The sequence below is a fragment of the Trichosurus vulpecula genome, chromosome 3, assembly GCF_011100635.1.
Source record: "Trichosurus vulpecula isolate mTriVul1 chromosome 3, mTriVul1.pri, whole genome shotgun sequence".
NCBI classification, from domain to species: domain Eukaryota; kingdom Metazoa; phylum Chordata; class Mammalia; order Diprotodontia; family Phalangeridae; genus Trichosurus; species Trichosurus vulpecula.
This window is the reverse complement of record NC_050575.1, coordinates 173,014,277-173,037,847: the sequence shown is the minus strand read 5'-3', so window position 1 is coordinate 173,037,847 and position 23,571 is coordinate 173,014,277. Positions and strand designations below refer to the sequence as shown.

At 40.3% G+C, this 23,571-nt stretch overlaps 1 protein-coding gene across 4 annotated transcripts in view; it reads right to left on the bottom strand.

The window, feature by feature from the left end:
- Positions 1-23,571, bottom strand: part of CAMSAP1 (calmodulin regulated spectrin associated protein 1) — a 119,097-nt gene that overhangs the window by 61,031 nt on the left and 34,495 nt on the right. The window contains exons 1-2 of one of the 4 annotated variants that reach the window (XM_036749581.1): positions 2,073-2,320; positions 972-1,134 (exon numbers count right to left, since the gene is read on the bottom strand). In XM_036749581.1, coding sequence (XP_036605476.1) covers positions 972-1,134 — 163 coding nt within the window. In that variant the 5' untranslated portion in view covers positions 2,073-2,320. Of the gene's footprint in view, positions 1-971; positions 1,135-2,072; positions 2,321-23,571 lie in introns of those variants that run through there. The other 3 variants (XM_036749579.1, XM_036749582.1, XM_036749580.1) reach the window with 3 other exon arrangements.

Below are 23,571 nucleotides of genomic sequence, written 5' to 3'. Positions count from 1 at the left end.
GATCATACAGGTCTGTGTATTGAAGACAGGACTTGAACCCAATCCTAACTACAAGCTCCATCCTCTATCCATCTGCCTTTGTGGATAGGTATGCTAGATTAAAACAGTCTGAATTGAATTTAAGAATAATTTGCTCAGTCAATTTCTAAGAACATGAAGTTAGTATTGATCTATTAAGGGTCCTAGCAAACTGGACTTCAAATTACAAAGCTTCCTTGTTTCCCAAGACAATAATTAAGGGTTCAGTCATTATGAAGAAGTATTCTAAGATACAACCTCTAGTCAGGGAATTATAGAGTTTTAGCATAAACAAAAGGTTCTATCTCTAAGTTTTTAGAATTTAATATGCCTTAGAAAAGCTGTGTCATTCCCTTTACAGATTCCTGTAATTAGAGGAATTATCAATGCTATATAGTTACTAAATGGTATATATATCAAAATACTGAATGTTCCCTTCCTTTTGTATTTCAAGATGAAGCAAATAAATTTGTTACTTATCAGTGAAAAGATGCAATGGTATTTTTTAAATAACTATTCAGTGATTCAGAAAACCCAGTTTTACATTCTTCAAATTTCAAGACATCATACTCTGCCAAACTAAAGGTCTCAGAACTCAACTGTCAAAATCACTAGACAAAGGATAATGTTTAAGACTAACAGGGGCAGTAAGGATTCAAAGCTAGCAGGTGATTATCTGACAAGCCCTTTATGGGACCATTCACGTTCAAGGAAACAGATTTTGCTATGTTTCTAAGTACGTATAATTCACCAACAAAAGATGAACATCTAGGCAAGACGCTGATAAGTTTCTTCTCCTTCCCTCTATTTATTTTGCATGGGATCTAAGAAAAGATAATGATACTGATGTTGTAAGGTATTACCGGATTTCATATTATTTTAAAAGATAGAATAATGATCAGGGACCATAGCCAAAAAAAAAAACACAAGGAATTTTTGGAAAATAATCATACCTATTCCATAGGCTTTAGCACAGATCCATTGTAGATTAGCAGCTATTTTCGCCCTGGCTGAATCATAGAGCTCAGAAGGGACAATTTCAACCGCACTGTCTGTCAGGGCCTCCATTTTTCTCCTGGTGCTATCTCCACCAGCAGAAACATCAACATCCACCATCTAAAAACAAAAACAGATAAGAGGTTTAGTAAGGACTGAGAAATCAAATTTGGCAGCAGGCACCTCCACCCTAAAAAAAAAAAACCCTATCGGCTCTAACGTTCCATTCAAATACACTAGGTTCAATGCCAAAGGCCATGCTAAAACCCCAATTTTTCCCCGAACTGCCATTGTCGTCCGATTAAAAAAATACTTAAGAGATAAAAAGGAAAAAGATACATTGACTGGAAGGGGAACCTAAAATAACATAAACCCGGTATTGAATACCGGCATCTTGAAATTCTGCAGTACAGCCACCTTGCATTCCCATTGTATCAATCGTGCATTTTTGCAAGGATCATCTCCATTGTAAAGGCACAGACACAAGGAAACCTATCACGGATAAAGGTGGGAGGAGGAGCTGTGGATGGGGAGACAAACACACACAAAAAGGACTCGCGAGTGGCTATCTTTACCTGCCCACTTTCCCATTACGGAACAAACCACTGCCTTCTGCATCCCAATCAAATGCACATCTTTTTTGGGGGGGGGCCCCTCTCGGTGGGGACCGCCCCCCCCCCGTGGCGCTCCAGGATCGGGGCGTCGAGAGCACTAAGGGAGTGATGGACTCGCCCCTGCCCCAGCACTACAGGAGGGGCGGGGGCTCCCGTGGGCAAGGGGCCGCCGGCTCCCCTCAGGCTGGGCAGATAGCCGGGAGCCTCCCCGCCCCTGGCCGCTGCTCCTCACGCCCGCCCCGCCGCCGAGGCCTACCTAGCAACCCGTGCCGCCAGAGCCGAAGCGCCCCGGGGCGGGCGCGGCAGAGGAGGAGAAGACGACGCGGTCCGATGGGGGCGCCGGGAGAGCCCAGCCCGGGCCGGGCCGGGAGCGAGGAAGGGCCGAGCCGGGGCGGGGGCGGGGGGTCTCTGAGGGGCCCTCCCTGCCAAAGCCTCCTCACAAACCTTTCACAGCCGCCGCCTTCGCCGCCTTTGCTGCTTCATCCTGAGGCCGCCGCCGAGAGCTGAGGCCGGGGAGAGGCGGGCGGAGAGGGGACTGCCCGATGGGGCCCGGTCGTTCGGGGCGAATGGGAGGACCGGGTGCGGGAGGGCGCGCGCCGAGAGCACGGGGCAGGGAACGCGCGGCTGGGGCGCTCGCGCACGCGGCTCGCGAGCGGCCGCTCCGGGCCGCCCCCAACGGTTTCACCGAGAATGGGAAAGCGTTTGGGCAGTTGCGCAGGCGCCGTGCGGACCGCGCAAGAGCTTTCCAACCGTCGTCGTCCTCGCCCTCCTGCCCCCTCCCCTTTCCTTTCTGCAGGTGCCGAAGCGAGCCAAGCTTCTTTACCCGAGCCTTTACCCTTCAGACGGCTTGGCAAAAGAAGTCCCAGAGCTTAACATCTGTCAAGGGCAGGCGTGTAGGAGCCAGTCCGGGAAGAAAAATTATTTTGAGGGGTGGAGGAGGGAGGTGCTCTGCACCTCCTTGGGAGAGCCTGCCATCCCTATCCCTTTGTCTTTTAGCGGTCTCCCCCAGAAGGGCTGTGCTTTTGACCTCGCCCACCCAATGGTTTCACAGAATCGGAATATCTTATTTGCAAGGGATCTCAGCAACGTATACCTGGTCCAACGTATACCTGATGAAAAAAAAAATCCCCTTTACTACATACCTGACAAGTGATCACCCAGCACTGGCCTGAGAACCTCCAAGGTCCACTACCCCCGAGGCAGACCAATTCCACTTTCGGATAGCTCTAGTTGTTGGCAAGTTTTTCTTTATGTCAAGCTCAGGTTTTCCTCTTTTATGAAATCTGAGACTTGGATAGAATTTAGAGATTGTGTAGTCTCTATGAAAACTTCGAGCTATAGAAGGGATGTCATTTTCCCATAAGACAATAAGAAAGCTAGGATTCAAACCCAGAATCTTAAATCTAAATCCATTTATTTTCCCATCACACTCACAACTACCTCCTTTCCTGTAGGTCATAGGATGGTAGATTTAGATCTGGAAGGGGCCTTTTCTCACATTTAGTCCAACCTCATTTCATAGATGAGGAGTTTGAGACAGTGAATGAACTTACACATTGTCCAGCTCTCTTAAGAGCCCTTCCAATTCTAAAACAGCCCAGCAGAGCCTAGATTTCTGAAATGACAGCAGTAGTCTATGCTCAGAAATTACCCATTGACAGGTGAAATGTTCCTTGCTCGATGGACCTTTATAAAATCAATTAAATATTTATTAATTGCTTCTCATCTAAAAGGTGCTAGGTGTGGTTCTGCAGAGAACATAAAGACATCTTAGACCAGTAGCTGTTCCTTGTCATGGAACTTAGATCACAGGCCAGATGACATGCAACATACACCATAAGTGGAGAAAATAAATACAAGAAATACCTGATAATATCAGTACTTCACAGTGTAGAAAACATTTTCCAGAACTGGAAATTGAGGGAATGCCCATCAATTGGTGAATGGCTGAACAAATTTTGGTACATGAATGTACTATTGTGCTATAAGAAATAATAGGCAGATTTAAGAAAAACCTGGAAAGACTTACATGACCTGATGCTGAGTGAAGTGAGCAGAACCAGAAGAACATTGTACATAATAACAGGAATATTGTGCAATGATGAACTATGATAGACTTAATTCTTCTTAGTAATATAATGATCCAAGACAATTCCAAAAGACTCATGATGGAAAATGCTATCCACATCCAGAGAAAGAAATATGGAGTCAGAATACAGACTGAAGCTTTACTATTTGTACTTTTTCTTGGGGTTTTTTTTTGTGTGGTTTTTCCCTTTTGTTCTGATTCTTCTTTAACAACATGACAATTGTGGAAATATGTTTAATGTGATTGCACATGTATAGCCCACATCAGATTGCTTGTTGTCTTGGGGAGGGGCAGTGGGAGGGAAGAAGGGAGAAAAAAAATCTGGAACTCAAAATCTCATTTTAAAAATGAATTTTGAAAGCCATCTTTATATGTAATTGAAAAAAATAAAATGCTATCTACAAGAAACAAAAGAAAAGAAAGCATTTTCCTCACAAAAACCCTGTGAGTTAGGCAACACAAGTGTTATTATCATATGGAGGACTCATTGAAAATTCAGAATATCTTCTAGGAGAATGCCATATCTCAGGAATGAATTCAGTCAGCATTTACCTACCCAGAGCATGACTACAACCCCCTTAGACCATCACCCCCCACCAAAGTCTACCCGATATTCACAGGACGCTAGAAGGTAAAGGCTCTAATTCTCCATCCTAAGGTTCACAAATTCCTGTCCTTTTGATCCCCTAATCTCTGTACTTCAAAGTCATCATACAGTGATGTTAGAAATTCTTTTCCTCTGCTCAGTCTCCTAATATCTTTGGTCCCATCCACCTTAGCCCTACCCATCCACAATCCCTAGCCTCTGTTCTTCAGTTTCATTGTTCCCTCTGGAATATTAAATATATTGTTAACAAACTCTCCCAGACCCTAGTTCTTGTCCCCTAGTTCTCTTCAGGCTCAAAGAAAGCTTACTTTTAAAATTACAGCATAACACTGACACCCTTCTCCATTGCAGGAGCTAGTTTTTTTTTTTCTTTCTCTCAGGCCCCCTGACTCACTGAGCCAGCAAGAGAAGTCAGACTACATCTTGACTCCCACTACCACTTTCTAGCCTTCTCCCTGCTGTAATGACTTTGCAAAATCTCCTCCTCTGAGGTTTACTCCATCTGCCTATATCACTCCTTTCCAAACGCATTACCCTCATTCATAGGTTTAGTTTTCTGGAGAATGACCGCCCCTGATTCAAAACACTCTGTGGGTCTGCACTCATAAAACTATAGTTCAAGAGAACCCATCTATGTGTTTACCTTTTAGTAGTTAGCCAACAGGCCACAATTAGCTTAGAGCATCAGCATTTACTGGAGTAGCAAAGTAAGAGGATTTATATTAGAGTCTTCTCTCCCCCCTCCAAAAAAAAAAATCTAGGGCACTAGAACAGTAGACATCTTAAACTCAGCATGTCCAAAACTGAACTCACTATGTTTCTCCCTAAACACTCCCCTTCTCCAAACTTCATTGCTGCTGTTGAGGATAACACCATCCCCCCCTAGTCCCTCAGACTTGAAATCTAGATGTCGTCCTCCACACCTCACTATCTCTCACCACCCCCCCATATCCAATCTATTGCCAAGGCCTGTCGATTTCACCTTTGTAATATCTCTCTCAAACATGCCCCCTTCTCTCCACTGTGTCATCACTCTAATACAGGCCCACATCACCTCACACCTAGACTACTAAGATAGCCTGCTGATGGGTCTGCAGGCCCCAATCTCTCCCTACTCCCATACATCCTCCATTCAACCACCAAAGTTATTTTCCTAAATCATAGGCCCAACCACATCTCTTCTCCTACTCAATGAATTCCAGTGGCTTCCCCATTGCCTCCAAGATCAACTGACATTGAAAGCCCTTTATAACCTAGCTCCCTCCTGCTTTTTTTTCCTGGCCTCCTTGCTGTTCCATGAACAAGACATTCCATCTCTCTGATCTGGAAATTTTCTCCAGCTGTCCCCCATGCCTGGAATACTCTCCCTCCTCATCTCTACCTACTGAATTCCCTAGATTCTGTTAAGTCCCAACTAAAGTTCTACCTTTTACAGGAAGCTTTTCCAAACCTCTCTTAAGTGCTCTCTCTAGTGCTTTCCCTGTTCATTATTTCATTTTTTTTCTTGTATATACGTTTGTTTGTCTTCCCCCTTATTAGATTGTGAGTTTCCTGAGAGCAGGGATGGCCTTTTACCTTTTTTTTCCTCCTTAACCCTAGAGCTTAACACAGGGCCTAGCTCTTGGTAGGCAATTACCGGTAATAAATGTTTATTGACTGACTAAATCATTGCCAGACTCCTTCAGGAAGAACTAGGATTCCTACACAAGGAGCAAAGGGGAAGCCTTCCAAATTCCTCTCTCCTTTGCATTTTCAGCCCAGGCACAAATGAACTCTCTTCCAAATAAAATTCCAGGGTCTATTCCATTCATTTTTTTAAACTCTCAGTGAGGATCACCACGGTCTTGGTAAAGTCCATAGTCTTCACCAGACAGCCACCATTTCTGGCCCCTTTGTATGCAAAAAGACCACTCAAAATCTACTGTGTTTACATTTATTGCTTTATCTAGCAGTGTCCCAACATTCTCCCTCCTTGCCCCAAAAGTTCAGCTTTCCTCTCCATTTCTACTTCTGCCCTGATACTTGGGGACTTCAGTATACATATTAATATCTCCTCAAACACCCTGGCCATCCAATTCATTAATCACTTTAGTTGCTATGACCTATATCTCCATGCCATCTCAGTTAACCACAGGAGTGATCATTATCATCACTCATAACTGTGCCATTTCTATGATATCCAACTCTGAAATTACCTTCTCTGCTCACAGTCTTCTGTATTTCTATTTCTTCCTCTGCCTCATCAATCAATGCCAGGCACTGTCCTAGGCTCAAGGAATACAAAGACAAAAATAAACCAGTATCTGCTCGCCCTCAAGGAATTTATATTCTACCAAGAGAAATAATGTGTATATAAATAAATATATACAAATAAGTACATACAAAATAAGTACAAGATAATTTGAGGGAGCACCACCAACTAGAAGTACTCCTTTTACAGGAAAAAACTTCATATAGATGCCACGCAATCAGAGTTTCGAAGAAACAAGGTAATTCTGAGGATGGAACTGAGGTTGCAGTACATTCCAGGCATAAGAAATAGTAGGTAGAAAGTATAGATATCAGAAATGGAGTATCATTTGCTAGATGTGAATATCATTTGCAAGAAGGCAAATTTGGCTGGACCATAGAGTTTGGGAAAAAGAGTAAGATAATAAGATTAGAAAATTAAGTTGAGTTTCTAAAATATAGAGAGAACTGAGTCAAATTTATAGAAATACAGGTCATTGGGGGCAGCTAGGTGGTGCAGTGAGTAAAGCACCAGCCCTGGAGTCAGGAGGACCTGAGTTCAAATCCAGCCTCAGACACTTGATACATGTACTAGCTGTGTGACCTCGGGCAAGTCACTTAACCCCAATTGCCCTGCCCCCCCCAAAAAATACAGGTCATTCCTCAATTGATAAATGTTCAAAGGATATAAATAGGCAATTTTCATATGAAGAAATTAAAGCTATCTATAGTCATATGAAAAAATGCTCTAAATCACTATTGATGAGAGAAAGGCAAATTAAAACAACTCTGAGGTACCATGTCACATCAGTCAGTTGGCTAATATGACAAAAGAAGAAAATGATAAATGTTAGAGAAGATGTGGGAAAAGTGGAACACCAATGCAATTGGTAGAATTGTGAACTGATCTAACCATTCTAGACAACAATTTGGAACTATGCCCAAAGGCATATCCTTTGGTCCAGCAATAACACTACCAGGTCTGTATCTCAAAAAGATCATAAAAAGGGTAAAAAGAACCACATGTACAAAAATATTTATGGCAGCTCTTTTTGTGGTGGCAAAGAACTGGAAATTTAGGGGATGTCCATCAATTGGGGAGTAGATGAACAAGTTGTGGTATATGAATATAATGGAATACTATTATGCTATAAGAAATGATGGGCAGGTGGATGTCAGAAAAACCTGGACTTACATCAACTGAAGCTGAGTGAAGTGAGCAAAACCAGGAGAACATTGTACATAGTAATAGCAACATTGTGCAATGATCAATTTTGATAGACTTAGATTTTCTCGGCAATTCAATGAGCTAAGACAATTCCAAAAGACTCATGATGGAAAATGCTATCTAGATCCATAAAAAGAACTATGGAGTCTGAATGCAGATCGAAGCATACTATTTTCTCTTTGTTTGCTGTTTTTTTTCTTGTGGGTTTTCCCTTTTGTTCTGATTCTTCTTTCACAACATGATTAATGTGGAAATAGGTTTAATATGATTGTACATGTATAGCCTATATCAGATTGCTTCCTGTCTTGGGGAAGAGGGAGGGAAATGAGGAAGGGAGGGATAGAGGGAAGCAGAAAAAAAATTGGAACTCAAAATTCTATGAAAGTGAATGTTGAAAACTATCTTTACATGTAATTGGAAAAAATTAAAAACTATTGGGGCAGGGGGATGTTGCAATATTTCAGCTAGCAGCTGCTGTGGGGGTGAAAAGACCAACACAAGCCCAACAACAAGAATGCACTGCCAGCACAGGTTCTTTTGATCTGCTTTACTAATGAAAGTAATGTTAAGGGGTTAACAATCTTACTTTAATCCAACATATACATATATCATTCACTTAGTTCAGGGGAAAAAGCCAGCACCCTGAACTTCAGAGCAAATACAAAGAAATTACAAAGATACATTTTAAACAGACCAAATACAATTCACAGTTACCAAGACACCATCAACATCTGGGTGAGCCGCTGCCCAAAGTACCATGCCTCCAGGAGTAAGAGCCTCTCACAAATACCTCTGTTCTCTCTTTTTATATGCTCTTTAGCCATCATCAAACTTCATCTGAGAGACCAGAACTTAGACTCCTCCTATAGGCTCTAGTCTTAGTAACTCCTCTTAGGACCCTGAAGGCTTCATGCCCACATAGGCTTAGCACCTAGTAGACAGGAGTTTGGGCCTGGGGCTTTGCACCTCCTTAGGCTCAATCAAAGACAATGTATCCTTCTAAAACAGTAAAAAAAAGTCCCAACTTAATTGATATTACAGGGACATAAGTTGAGATCAGGTCTTGAATATCTTTAAAAGTTAAAGAAAAGAGAGGAGCTTATATATGATCCTAGAGACAATAGGGAGCCATTGGAGCTTATTGAGTAGGGAGGTAATATAGGAAAATCACTTTGGCAGTTTTGTAGCATGTGAATCAGAAAGAGGGGAGATCAATTAAGGCAGGGAGACCAATTAGGAAGCTATTGGAGTAGGATCAGGATAGAGGTAACACAGGCCTGAACTAGGATTAGGCCATTTGAATTAAAAAGGTGATGAATATGAGAGATATTATGGAGGTAATAAGTTTCAGGCAACTGATTGCCAAATGTGAGATAAGTGAATGGAGAGCAAGGAATAATTTTGGTAATTTGGTAATAATTTGGTATTTTGGACCAAGGTGACTAGAAGAAAGGTGGTATCCTTAATAGAAGTAGAAAAGTTCAGAAGGGAAATGGCTATGGGAGAAAAGATAAGTTCAGTTTGAGGCATTTTGAGTTTAGGATGTCTATAGGATTTAGTTAGAAGTGTTCAATAGGGAGTTAGGGAACTGCATATACAGATTTGAGAATCATCCGCATAAAAATTATAATTAAACTCATGAGAGCTGATAAAGTCACCAAGACTAGAGAAGAGGGTCCACAGCAGAGCTTTGGAGTTAAGGGTTGTTATATGGGAGATGATCCAGCAAAGGAGACTTAGAAGAAGTGGTTAGAAAGATAGGAAAACCAAGAAAAAGCAATATTACCTAAATCAAGAGAGGAGAGAATACCCACAAGTAGAAGGTGGTCAAAAGTGCCAAATATAGCAGACAGGTCAAAAAAGTCAAGGATTGAGAAAAGGCCACCAGGTTCAACAATTTAGAGATCACTGGTAACTGAAAAGAGTGATTTTAGTTGAGTGATGAGGTCAGAAGTCAGATTACAGAAGCGAGAAGTGAGTGAAAGAAGTAGAGGGAACAGGTCTAGAATGCATTTTTTAGGAGTTTAGTTATGAGAGGGGAGATATAGAATGATGACATAAAGGGATGGTAGGGTCCACTAAAGGATTTTAGGGGACATACACACACAAAAAAACCCTTGAGCATATTTAATTGGTAGGCAAGGAAGAAAACTGTAGATAGGAAGAAATTTAAGATTAGAAAGGAAGGACAGACAAATGAGAGAGCAATCTGCTGGAGAAGGCAAGATGAGGTGAGGTGGAATTAAGGTTACATATAAAGGAGTTGACCTTAGTGAGAAGGGTAAACTTTTCATGAGAGATTTGAGTCAAGAAGGAGAGAATAAGATGTAGAGAAAGGGAAAAGAAGTAGCTCGCAGCAAGTGAGCTATTTTTCTCTTTTTTCTCAGTAAATTGTGGAGTTAGGTACCAAGCTAGGAGGGAAGAAGGAAGGTGTGATGTAGAACCTACTGCTCTCCAGCCATCTTCATGTCATGCCTGTTGTCTTATAAACCAGACCCTCTGGTTTGTACCTTGTTCCTGTATGGGAAGAATTCTCCAGATCTAGCCTGACCCAGATCCAAGGTGCTGACCACTGCCAACTTCATGCAAGTGTATATCTCCTTTCCCTCACCCTTTTACCTTTTGGAATAATAATTAAAAGTACCATTCCTAGAAAGGACATAGATAGTAGAGTCAAGATGGTATAGCAAGAGTCAGCATTGTTGCCCAGTTCACCTAACATGCCTCTTCTACAACAACCTAGAAAACACCAGACTGAAGTCACAGTGAATCATTTTTCCAGCCCAGGGCAGCTTAGGAAGATAGAAAGGCCTGTGGATCCTGGGGCCGGGACTGTCCAAGAGCACAGCAATAATGGAAACAGTGGCAACAGTGGCAGCAATGAGAAATATTCTTGAACCCAGGGATTATAAGGTATCTGAGACTGAATACCAGGGCAGGAAGCACCAGAGAAGAAAAAGATCTTAGGGGATGCCTGAATCTAGTCCAGGTCATGGATCTAGGGTGGAAAGGAATGGCCCTGACTGAGCATGGGTCCCTAAGTACTAAGTAAAAAACAAAATCCAGAAAATTAGCTGTGTGGCTCTAAGCACAGGAGCAGAGTACTGACTTGGTTTTAATCTTTAGCTCAGCACATAAACCTACAATAGAAAAACTAAGGCAGAAAACCAAAGCAAAGAGGAGCCAGCAATACAGCTGTTATGCACCTATAATCCCCATAATCTAACTATGACTGAGTCCAACAGCAATCTCCTTGAATCAACTACAGCCAAGCCAATAGACCCAAACCTGTGTTGGAAACTTACCTCTGCGACTTCCCTCTGACCAGAAGATCAATAAACAGACCAAATCACACTACTTTGGAAGCCCTGAAAATTTTCAAGTCCCCAAAAAAGGCTGTGAAAACAGCTAAAATTCAGGTTAGATATTCGAACCAGAAGTAGGCAAAGCCCAACACTAATAGAATGTCCAAAGTCAAGAAGTAAGTTGGAATAATTAGCAATTTAAAAAAAAAGAACATAACTATGGTGACGAGGAAGCTGAAGACAAAATACAGAAGACAATGACTTAAAAACATCTGCAAGCAAAGCCTCAAAGGAAAAAAATGCAGACTGCACAAAGCCAACAAGAATTCTTAGGAGAGTTAAAAAGATTTTTTAAAAGAGCAAAAAATTTATTTTAAAAACCAAATAAAAATGGTAGACAAAAAATGAGAGCTATGCAAGAAAGTTATGAAAAGAGAATTAACAGCTTTGTGAAAGTTTACTGAAGAGAATAACTTCTTAAAAATTAGAATTGGCCAAATGGTAAGAGAGCTACAAAACATTGCTGAAAAAAAATAACTCCTTAAAAATTAGTGTTGTTCAAATGTAAAAAGGATACAAAATATTACTAAAGAAAATAATTCCTTAAAAGTTAAAATTAACCAAATAGAAGCTAATGATTTTGTGAGACATCAAGAAATAATAAAGCAAATTCAAAAGACTGAAGAAAAGAAGAAAATGCGACCTATCTCATAGAAAAAAAAATTGACTTGAAAAATAGGTCAAAGAAAGGTAATTTAAGAATCATTAGACCACCTGAAAGCCATGAACAAAAAGAGCCTAGAAATTGTATTTCAGGAAATTGTAAAGGAAAACTGTCCAGATATCTTAGAACTAGAGGGAAAAGTAGAATTCAAAAGAATCCACCAGTTACCTCATGAAAGAAACCCCAAAATGAAATAGGAATGTAATAGTCAAAATCCAGAACTCTTTGGTCAAGGAGAATATACCAAAAGGAGCCAGAAAGAAAGAATTCAAGTACCATGAAACCAAAGTCAGGCTCACGTAAGACCAGAGCTAAATAGAAAATCTAACATTCAAACATAGAACCCAAGAGAAGCACAAACATGAGGGGATAAACAAGGTTAAAGTGTTTACATTCTTATATGGGGAGAGGATGTATGTAATCCCTAAGAACTTTAACAATCGCCAAGAGTCTTAGAAGAAGTCTTAATTAGACAGAGGGCCTGAGTGTGATTCTTTTATGTGGGAATCATTGCAAAAGAAGACTTGAAGGATAGGGAAGAGGAATGCACTTGGAGATGGAGGAAGAGAAGAAGAATGGGAGTACTTATTTCACAAAAATTGACCATGTTTTAGGTCACAAACAAATTCAGAAAAGCAGAAATATTAAATGTACCTTTTTCTCATAATTCAATAAAAGTTACATTTAATATAAAGCATTTGAAGAACCAGTTAAAAGTTAATTAGAAACTAAACAATGTAATCCTAAAGAATGGGTGGGTCAGGGGCAGAGCCAAGATGGTGGCTGGAAAGCAGGGACTTGCTTAAGCTCCCCTGCCAGGTCCTTCCAAACACCTATAAAAATGGCTCTGAACAAATTCTAGAGCTGCAAAATCCACAAAATAGCAAAGGAAAGCAAGGCTCCAGCCCAGGACACCCTGGATGGTCTCTGGGAAGGGTCTATCACACAGAGCTGGGAGTGGAGTGGAGCAAAGCCCAGCCTGGGCCATGCCAGGACCAACCAGACTGGGAGCCAGGCAGAACAGGCGTAGCACCCTGAATCAGTGAGCTGTGGCAGTTACCAGACTTCTCAACCCACAAACACCAAAGACAACAGAGAAGGTTAATGGGAAAAGCTGCTGGGACAGAGTGAAAGGAGTTTGCCATCAGCCACCACCCCCGGGGAGGCAGAGGTGGTGCAGCTATGAGGCTGCTTCCAGAGCTACAGCTACAGTTGCTTCAGGCCCCAGGCCCACCTGGTGGGAGGAATTAAGCATCGGATTAGAGTGGGAATACAAAGCCTGCTTTACCCTGCCTGGATCTGGGCTGCCATCCTGGTTGTCAGTTCTTGGTGGAGAAGGAACGCTGGTGTGGCAGAGCTTGCTGTGTAGACATGGCTCTGAAAACAGCAGCACAGCCCCTCAAGCTTGGGACAAAGTACTCTCTACAAGCAGTCATATCCTGACAAAAAGCTCAAGGGTCAAGCACTTGTCTGGGAACATGAACAGGTAGCAAAAACAGTCTCAGATTCAGACTCAGACTTTGGAATCTTTTTTTGGTGACAAAGAAAACCAAAACATACAGCCAGAAGAATTCAACAAAATCAAAGAGCCTACATGAAAAGTCTCCTAGAAAAATATGAATTGGAAGAGCTCAAAAAGGATTTGGAAAAGCAAGTTAGAGAAGTAGAGGAAAAATTGGGAAGAGATATGAGAGTAATGTGAGAAAACCATGAAAAACAGGTCAATGACTTGCTAAAGGAGACCCAAAAAAATACTGAAGAAAATAACACCTTAAAGAATAGACTAAAGAATAGACTTAAAAAATAGACTTTTGATAAAGTATAATACTTCTATTTTTAAAAAAAATAGTAGGAGCATCAGAATAAATGGAATTTTCCTTCAAATGATAAGTAGTATCTATCTAAAATCAAGACCAAGCATCATCTCTAATTGGGATAATCTAGAAGTCTTTCCAATAAGATGAGGGGTGAAGTAAAGATGTCCATTGTCACCATTACTGTTCAATATTGTGCTAGAAATGCTAGCTATAACAAGAAGACAAAAAAAGTAACAAGCAAATGCAATGAGGAAACAAAACTCTCACTTTTTGCAGATAATATGATAGTTTACCTAGAAAACCCTAGAGCATCAACTAAAAAACTACCTAAAACAATTTGAGAACTTCAGTAAAGTTGTAGAGTGGAAAAATTAAACCTATATGAATCATCAGCATTTCTATATGTTGTCAACAAAATCCAGCAGGAAGAGATATAAGGAGAAATTCCATTTAAAATAATTATAGACAGTACCAAATACTTGGCAGTCTACCTTCCAAGACAAACACAGAAACTACATAAACACAATTACAAAACACTTTACATAAATATAGGAAAATCTAAATAATTAAATATTAATTGCTCATGAGTAGACTGAGTCAAAATAATAAAAACGGCAATACTATATAAATTAATTTAGTTATTCAGTGCTATACCAATAAAATTTTCAAAGGGTTACATTATAGAGCTTGAAAAAATAATAACAAAATTCATCTAGAGGAACAAAAAGTCAATATCAAGGAATCAATTTAAAAAATGAACAGAGCCTAGAAATACCAGATCTCAAACTATATTTTTTACAAAGCTGCAGTACTGGGTAAGAAATAGAGAGGTTGATCAGTAGAATAAATTGGGTGCAAAATATACAGAAGCAAGTGGGCACAGTAACTTAGTGTTTAATAAACCCTAAAGATCCCAGATAATGGGGCAAGAACTATTTGACAAAAACTGTTCAGGAAACTAGAAAGTCATCTGGTAGAAAAAAGGCATAGACTAATACCTCAAACTGTATATACCAAGATAAACTCACAATGGGTGTATGATTTTGACAAAAAGGGTGACATCAGAAGTAAATTAGTGGGCAAAGGAAGAAATTACTTGTCAGATGTATGGATAGGAGAAGAGTTAATGATCAAACAAGACATTGCGAGACTCACAGAAAGCAAAATGGATCATTTTGATTATATAAAATTTCAGTTTTTACACAAATAAAACCAAAGTAGCTAAAATTGGAAGAAAAACAGAAAATGGGGAGGGGAAAAGGCTAATCCTTTACAGAAAGTTTCTTTGATAAAGGTCTTATTTCTAAAATATATAGGAAACTGAATCAAATTTCTAAGGATAAGAGCCATGAATAGGTAGATTTCAGAGGAAGAAACAAAAGCTATCAATAGACATATGGAAAAATACTATATCAGAGAATTCAGAGAAATTCAAATTAAAACAATTCTGAAATACCACCTCAAACCCATCAAATCAGCTAAGATAACAAAAAAAGAAAATGATACAGTAGAGGATATGGGAAAACCAACACATTGTTGATGGAACTATGAACTAATCCAGCCATTCTGGAAAACAATTTGAAACTATGCTCAAAAGTCTATTAAATTATGCATACTCTTTGACCCAGCAATAATACTAGTAGGTCAATACCCCATGGAGATCAAAAGAAAATATATACAAAAAATATTTATAGCAGTTCTTTTTGTGGTGGCAAAAAAATTAGAAACTGGAGGATGCCCATCAACTGGGGAATGGCTGAAAAGTTTTGGTATATGAATGCTATAGAATATTATTGTTCTGTAATAATAATAGCTAACATTTATATAGCACTTATTATGTGCCAGGCACTGTGCTAAGTGCTTTATAATTATCTCAGTTGATCTTCATAACTCTGGGAGGTAGGTGGTATTATTAATCCTTTTTACATATGAAAAACTAGGGCGAGTAAAGGTTTAATGACTTGCTCAGAGTTACACGGCTAGTAAGTGTCTGAAGCCAGATATGACTTCACATCTTTCTGACTCCAGGTCTAGCACACTATCCACTGTTCAATCTAGGTGGCCCTTGCTGTGAGAAGGGAATGGTTTCAGAAATGCCTGGGGAAACATGTATGAATGGATGCAAAGTGAAGTGAGCAGAACAAGTAAATGGTCTTTATAGTAACTGCAATAATGTAGAAATAATCAACTTTAAAAGATTTACTACCTCTGTTCAATATAACAACCCACCACAGTTTCAAAGGACTTGTGATGAAACATGCTATCCATCTCTAGATAGACAACTGACAGACTCAGAGTGCAGACTGAAGCATGTTTTTTCTTTCTTTTTCTTCCTTTTTTTTTGAACATGGCCCACATGGAAATTTGTTTTTGCATGACTACGTATACATATTTATAATGGGTTTTGTTTTTCTTGCCTTCTCCAAGGGTAGAGGGAGAGAGAATTTGGAACTAAAAAAAGTTTTAAAGTTTCTGTGCTTTAAAAGTAAATAAAAGAAAGGATATGCAAATCTATGCCCTTTGGTTCCCCTTTTTGTGGTGACAAAATATTGGAAATCAAGGGAATGCCCATCAATTGGAGAATGGCCAAACAAGCTGTGGCATATGAATGGAATCAAATACTATCATACAATAAGAAATAAACAGGCAGATTTCAGAAAAACCTGGAAAGACTTGTACAAACTGATCCAAAGTGAAATGAGTAGAATTGTACACAGTATCAGCAACATTGTGGGATGATCAACTATGAATGATTCAGCCCTTCTCAACACAAGATCCAAAACAAGTACAAAGGACTCATGCTGTCCACATAAAGATAAGGAACTGTTAGACTCTGAATGCAGATCAAAGTATACCTTTTTCTCGTATTTTATTCTTTTTTGTTGTTTTTTTCCCTATTGATCTGTTTCTTCTTTCACAACTGTGACTAATGTGGAAATGGGCTTTATATGATAGCACATGTATAACCTATACCAAATTGCCTACTATTTTAGGTAGAAGGGCTGAGAGGGAAGAAGGGTGAAAAAAATGGAATTTAAAATCTTATAAAAAAAACGAATGCTAGAAATTGTCTTGACATGTAATTGGGGAAAAAATTCTATTTAAAAAAAACTGTGGTATGACAGCCCTCTTTTCCCATTGGTAAGTTCCTCCATTTTGGGGAGGGCCCCAGGCCAGCCTTCATTCCCCTCCCAGCTATGCTTCAGACTTTCTGTACTTCAACACCATTCATTCTGTTTTATGTCTTCTGCCCCATTAGAGTGTAAACTCTTTGAGGGCAAGGACTATCTTTCTGCTTGTATTTATATCCCCAGAACTTAGCATAGAGCCTGGCACATAGTAAATACTTAATAAATACTTCTTACCTTGCCTTGCCTGGAACGGGATGTGGGAGGAGTAGGGTTGAGATGAATGAGTATGAGAGAATGAGAAGTGGGGGTGTAGGGGAAGTTGGGAGAGGAATGGCTTATTCTTAGATAACCAGGATTCGTCAACACAGAGATTGAGAAAGGAATGAGTTCATTACTCATAGCACTTGAGTCAAAGCAAGAGGGCACCTGCAGCCTTCCTGGCACTCAGTCGTGACTCTACCTTAGGTTAGTCTTTTCTCTACTCCTAGGTAGAAACAGATCTCAGCACATTTATCCTAACACCATTCTTCATCCTCACTATGACCCTCCAGTTCCTCCCTACCTCTCTGTTCTGGCTTCACATTCCTCCCTTGAATTTACCAATCTAACTATACATCCTCCTTGAATCTCCTGCCCCCTTTCCACACCACTATTCACATCCTACTGATCTTTTTAACCCTTGACATCTCTTTAACTTTTGACATTTTCCCTCTGTTACCTCCTCCTGGACAATCTCTCCTCCTTTGGTTCCAATGATGAAACTCTCTTACTCCTTTCTGTCTCTTTTCTTAGATTATCTCTGTACTACATTTGTCCTTTGATCCTCAGAATTTTGTGTACATTAGTGTTTAATATAAATGTTTATTAAATTGAATTGCTATCCTCATTTTTTCAGATGATGAAACTGAGGCTGAGAGAATTAAAGCAACTTGTATAAGGTCACACTGTTAATAAGTAGGCTGAATTTGATCCTCTCACTCTAAATCCAGTGCTCTTGCCTGGAGGCTGTGGATGCTTCTAGGCTATACTAGGTGTTTAGTATGTATTCGACTGGGTGCTAAACATTATGGGGCTCCGGGGAAAAAGACTTTGCTCTCAGAGGTCATACAATAATGCTTCACATTTACATATCATTTTAACATTTAAATATTGTTTTCCTAATAACAACCTATGAGGCAAGTAGCACAAATATTAGTACTTCAAATTCTTCAGGATGAGGGGGAAAAACATTTTTGACTCAGAAGAACAAAATGCAGCTTTAAAGGCTCTCCACCAAAAAGTAGTTCTTCATACATACATTAAAACTACACAAGATTCAGTCAGTCAAAAAGCAGTTACCATGTGCCAGGCTCTGTGCTAAGGCCTGAAGATACAAATGAAAAAAAAAAATCAAAGTCCCTGCCCTCAGAGAGATCTAATTCTAAAGGGGTAAACAACACACAGATAATTTTATACATACAAGTGTAATAGGGAATTGGAGCAGACACAGAGTGCATCAAAGGCTGAGAATCCTACTCTCTCAAGCATTGTTATATCATTTAATGGAAGTGCCTTGGAGAGATTTTGGAGCATGGGTAGACATTGTGTAACTAGTTCTAGTCTGCTAACCACGTGGTAAGTGATAGCTTCTTCATTCGGCTACATAGCTGGAACTGGGGGATGACTTAAAAGGGCTCTAACCCACCATAGCTTTGGCCATTCTCTTTGGTTGCTCTCTTTTGGTAGATCGCTACCCATCCATTGACTCTTTCTCTGATGGCATCTGGTGAAAGACTGTGATGTAACTCCCTCTAAGGTTGACATGTGGCCCACTGAAAATGGACTTTAGCCCTTTGATTCATTGTTTGTTCTTTCATTTTAGGTGAAGGAGATTAAATGGGAGGCTTCAGCCTTCTGAATTTTCTAAGTCAGGTGAGCAAGCCTCCAAGTATCTGGGAGTCTGTGCCAGGTTTTATAGCCAGTCCAGTGTCAATGTTCCAGGGGGCAAGGACCTTAGGGAACCAGCCTTGTGGCAGGATTCATCAAGCAGTGATACCATATTTGAAAGTGGACGTGGTAGGGGTAAGACTGTATAGAAACTGTGCTAAGAGTGAGCCCACTCTTCCCAGGAACTAAAGTGATATAGGAGAGAATGTCTCTGAATTGTTGAGGAGAAATGTTTACACTTTTGTTCTTGATATATCTCCAAAGTAAATCTCTCTTTGTAAAAGCTAATTTTTGTTACATGGTTAAATGAAACTGAGATGCCAGACTCTACGGGAAGAGGGATATCAGGTGTCGGATTCCAGCTGATGGCATTAGAGAAAGCCTAATCCCTCAAGGTAACCCTGGTAGTAGTTCTGTCCCTGGGAGAGTGATCCCAGAGAGTACTGACTACCCAGGAAATACACAGCATAAATGGGAGGTGATCCCAGAGAGAAGGCATTAGTAGGGAGCAGGGAGCACCTCAGAATTAGGCTTTCTGATGAAGCAGGGATTTGATCTGAGGAGGGAAGCCAGGGAAGCCAGAAGGTATCATTGAGAGAGAGACAGCATTCCAGGAATGAGGGAGACAATGAAAAGGCACAAAGTAAGAAAATAGAGTGCCATGTATAAAGAATAGCAAGTAGACCAGTGTAGCTGGATCATAAAGTATGTGGAGGACAATAAAGTATATGAAGATTGGAAAAATAGGAAAGAACCAGCTTGTGAAGGGCTATAAGTGTCAAACAGAGGATATAATATTTGATCCTGGAGTAATTTGTAAGGAGCTGCTGGAGATTATTGAGTGGTGGGGAAGAGTGACATGGTCAGTTCTATACTTTAGAATAATCACATTGGCAGGTGAGTGGAAGACAAATCAGAGTCTGGAGAGACTTCAGGCAGGGAGCCAAAATGCTATTGTGATAGTATAGGCACATAAATGCAACTACAGAGATAGTTCTGTTCAACAGCCCTTTTATTATTAACTTTAAATGAGGCATAAAATAAGGAGACATATGGTTGATGAAGGTAATGGCCACTGTCACAAAGGATGACCTGTGTTCAAATGGAATGGAGATTCCTTATCTGGTGTCATCTGGTCCTTCAGATATTTCTGTTTATGGATGACAATGTGCTGATTACCTGAAGCCCCAGAATATGAAAAAATATCTATCATCCAGACTATGACATACAGGTAGATTACCAGTCTGTGCAGTCAGTGCCTCAGTACATCTGTCTAGGGTAGATAAGAGCAATGGACAACAGACAGTGAAGTGGGACCAGAATTGAAAAGGAAGTAAAGAACGGACTGATTGCATTTGGGAAATTATACAGTGCTTTTAACGACTCAGGTGTCTCCCCAAAACAAAAGTCCATCTTTTTTTTTTTTTGCTTTTTGGCAGGGCAATTGGGGTTAAGCGACTTGCCCAAGGTCACACAGCTAGTACATGTGTCAAGTGTCAGAGGCCGGATTTGAACTCAGGTCCTCCTGACTCCAGGGCCGGTGCTCTACTCTCTTTGCCACCTAGCTGCCCCCAAAGTCCATCTTTTTAATAGTCTTCCAGAGACACTTGTTGTTCAGGCATTTTTTGGTTGTATCCAACACTTTATGATCCCATTTGGTGTTTTCTTGGCAAAGATCAAGCTACTGGAGTGGCTTGCCATTTCCTTCTCCAGCTTATTTTACAGATGAGGAAATTGAAGCGAACAGGGTTAAGTGACTTGCCCAGGGTCACATAGCTAGTGTCTGAGATCATATTTGAACTCAGGAAAATAAGTCTTCCTGACTCCAGGCCGAGTACTCTATCCACTGTACCACCTAACTGCTCAGAGACACTATGGGGTTTCAAATCATAAAAAATTTCCAAAGAATCAACATTGTGGGCCCCTAAATGGCAATGAAGAAATGTATAGTAGGTATAATCTGGCCATCATATATTTTCAACAATGGCCTATCTCCATTTTAAGGGGATCTTGAGGATCAGAGAAGTAATGTGACTTGCCCATAGTTACACATTTGGTAAGTGGAAGAACCTGCATTGAATGGTAGGCTATCTCACACTAAGCCCATAGCTCTTATCTATCTAGTAGTTTCTCAGCTACAGGGAGGGCATTCCATGTAAGGGGCATACACGTAATAAGGAAATCAGTGGAGCAATTTTACTAGAACAGAGATCATGAAAGAGAATGGTAGGGATAAGATTGAGGAGGTGGATAGGGACAAGAACTTAGAGGGCTAAGGAGTTCCACACATTGTCTTTCAGGCAATGTGGAGTCATTGGAAGTTTTTGAAAGGATGGGGTGACATGAAAAAAGTAATGTCAAATTGAAAAATCAGCTTGCCAGTGGTGTGTAGGATGCATTCCAAGGAAGAAGATTAGAGGTGTCAAACTGCACAATCACCCTGAAATAGCAAGTTGTGGGAAGCAGCATCTAAGAAGCTAATATGAATGAAATCATCCTCAAGAGGCCTTGATTGGAGCTACAGTCAAAATACCTTGAATTTCTATGGTACGTCTCAGAGGAGCTCAAAGCCAAAAGAGAACTGATTCCAAGTTATGGAAATCGTGACCAGAAAAAATGGCTAACCCATAAGTTTTTTTTGCAGGAGCTTACTAAAGCCTCTTTGGAGTAAGGGGGTAAATGAGTACAGTTCTCTCAGAAACAGAATATTCCAGAAATAGTGGCCTGGCACTTGGAGAAGATGGTGAAAATCGTGTTCATCCAACAGTAAAAGAGGTTGCTATCTACTCCCTATTTAATTCACAAAGATTTTGTTCAGTCATGTCAGACTCTTTGTGATGGCAAAGATACTGGAGTGATTTCTCCAGCTCATTTTACAGATGAGGAAACTGAGACAAATGGGGAAAAGTGACTTTCCCAGGGTCACACAGCTATTAAGCGTCTGAGGTGCTGACTCTATCTGAGGTCTAAGACCCAGCACTCTAGCCACTGTGCCACTTAGCATCCTTTTCAGAAAGATACTGCAAAGGTAGAAGTCAAAGGATTAATCTGCTATATAAATATTAACTGTTATTCACATGAAAAAAATATTATACATGTTATACATGAAAAAAATGTGTAGGGTTCAGGAGATGGGAGACTCCATATAAATATGAGGCATTATTATCCGTGCTATTACAATTGTTTTCTCCTGTTACAATCAATTCACTGAAAAATAACTAGCATTTCAGAAAAGTTAGCCTGTTTTCTTCACATGATTTTTCCCCCACAGTGCACTACAGTTATAAAGGATAAAACAAATTTTTATATCAATACCTTAGGTTCCTACTGCTTTTGTTTGCTTTAACTTGAGGACAAAAGATCTTTATGATGTTCTTTTCATCTGAACCTTCCTAGATTCCTCTACTTTCTCTCTTCTGACCCTTCTTAATCCAGCTTTGGACCTCATCATTTCACTGAAACTCCTCTCTCCAAAGTCACCAATGATCTTTTAGTTGCCAACTCCAATGGATTTTCCTCAAACCTCTTTGTTCTTGACCTCTCTGCAGCCTTTGACTCTGTTGATCACTCTCTCCTTGATACTCTTTTCTCTCTAGGTTTTCAGGACACCACTCTTTCCTGGTTCTCCTTCTACTTATCAAATTTCTGCTTTTCAGTCTCCTTTACTGGATCCTCATTAAGGTCACACCTTCTAATTGTAGGTGTCCTACAGGGCTCTCTGCTGGGCCCTCTTTTCTTCTCCCTCTTTACTTGGTGATCTCATCAGCCCTCACGGACTTAATTATTATCTCTATGCTGATGATTCTCAAATCTACCTTCCCTTCCCTAAACACTCTGCTGAACTATAGTCTTGCATCTCCAACTACCTTTCAGACACCTCCAGCTGGATGTCAGATAGGACGTCTTAAACTCAATATGTTCAAAACAGAATGTATCTTTTCTCCTACACCCTGTCCCTACTCCTAACTTCCTTGTCTTCCACCACTATCCTCCCACTCCCTCAGGCTCAAAACTTAGATGTCATCTTTGACTTCTCACTACCTCTCACTCCCTCATATCCAAGCTGTTGCCAAGGTCTCTTGATTTCACCTTTGCAACATTTCTTGAACACAGTCCCTTCTCCCCTCTGACATTGCCACCACCCTGGTTCAGGTCCTCATCACCTCATACCTGGACTATTGTAGGTCAGTCTGCCTGCTTCAAATCTCTCCCCACTTCAATCCATATTCTATTCAGCCATGAAAGTGATTTTCCTAAAGTACAAGTCTGACTATGTCACCTCTCTCCCTATTCAATAAACTCCAATGACTCTCAATCACTACCAGGATCAAATACAAAATCCTATGTTTGGCATTCAAAGCTCTTCATAACCTACCTCGTCTCCACCCTGCCCACCTTCCCAGTCTTCTTACATCTTTCTTCCTACCATGTGGTCATAGAGTCAGTGACACAGGCCACCTTGCTGTTCCAAAAACAAGATGCTCCATCTCTTGGATCTGGGTATTTCTGCTGGCCTATTTATTGGTATTTCCCCCATGCCTAGAACGATCTCTTCATCTCTGCTGATGGCCTTCCCTGGCTTCCTTCAAGTCTCAACTAAAATCCCATCTTCAAGAAGTCTTTTCCAACCCCTCTTAATTCTAGTGCCTTCCTTTTAACTATTTACTATTTATCCTCTATGCACTGTTTCTCCCCTATTAGATTATGAGCTCCTTGAGGGCAGGGACTGTCCTTTGTCTCTTTTTTGTATCCCTAGTGCGTAGCACAGTGCTGGCACATAGTAGGTACATAATAAATGTTTACTGACTAACTTTTTCAAAGCTAGTATTTAAAAGTAAATACTTGTCATTCCTTTGGGCTTTGGAAAGGATAAGAAAAATTGCTTAA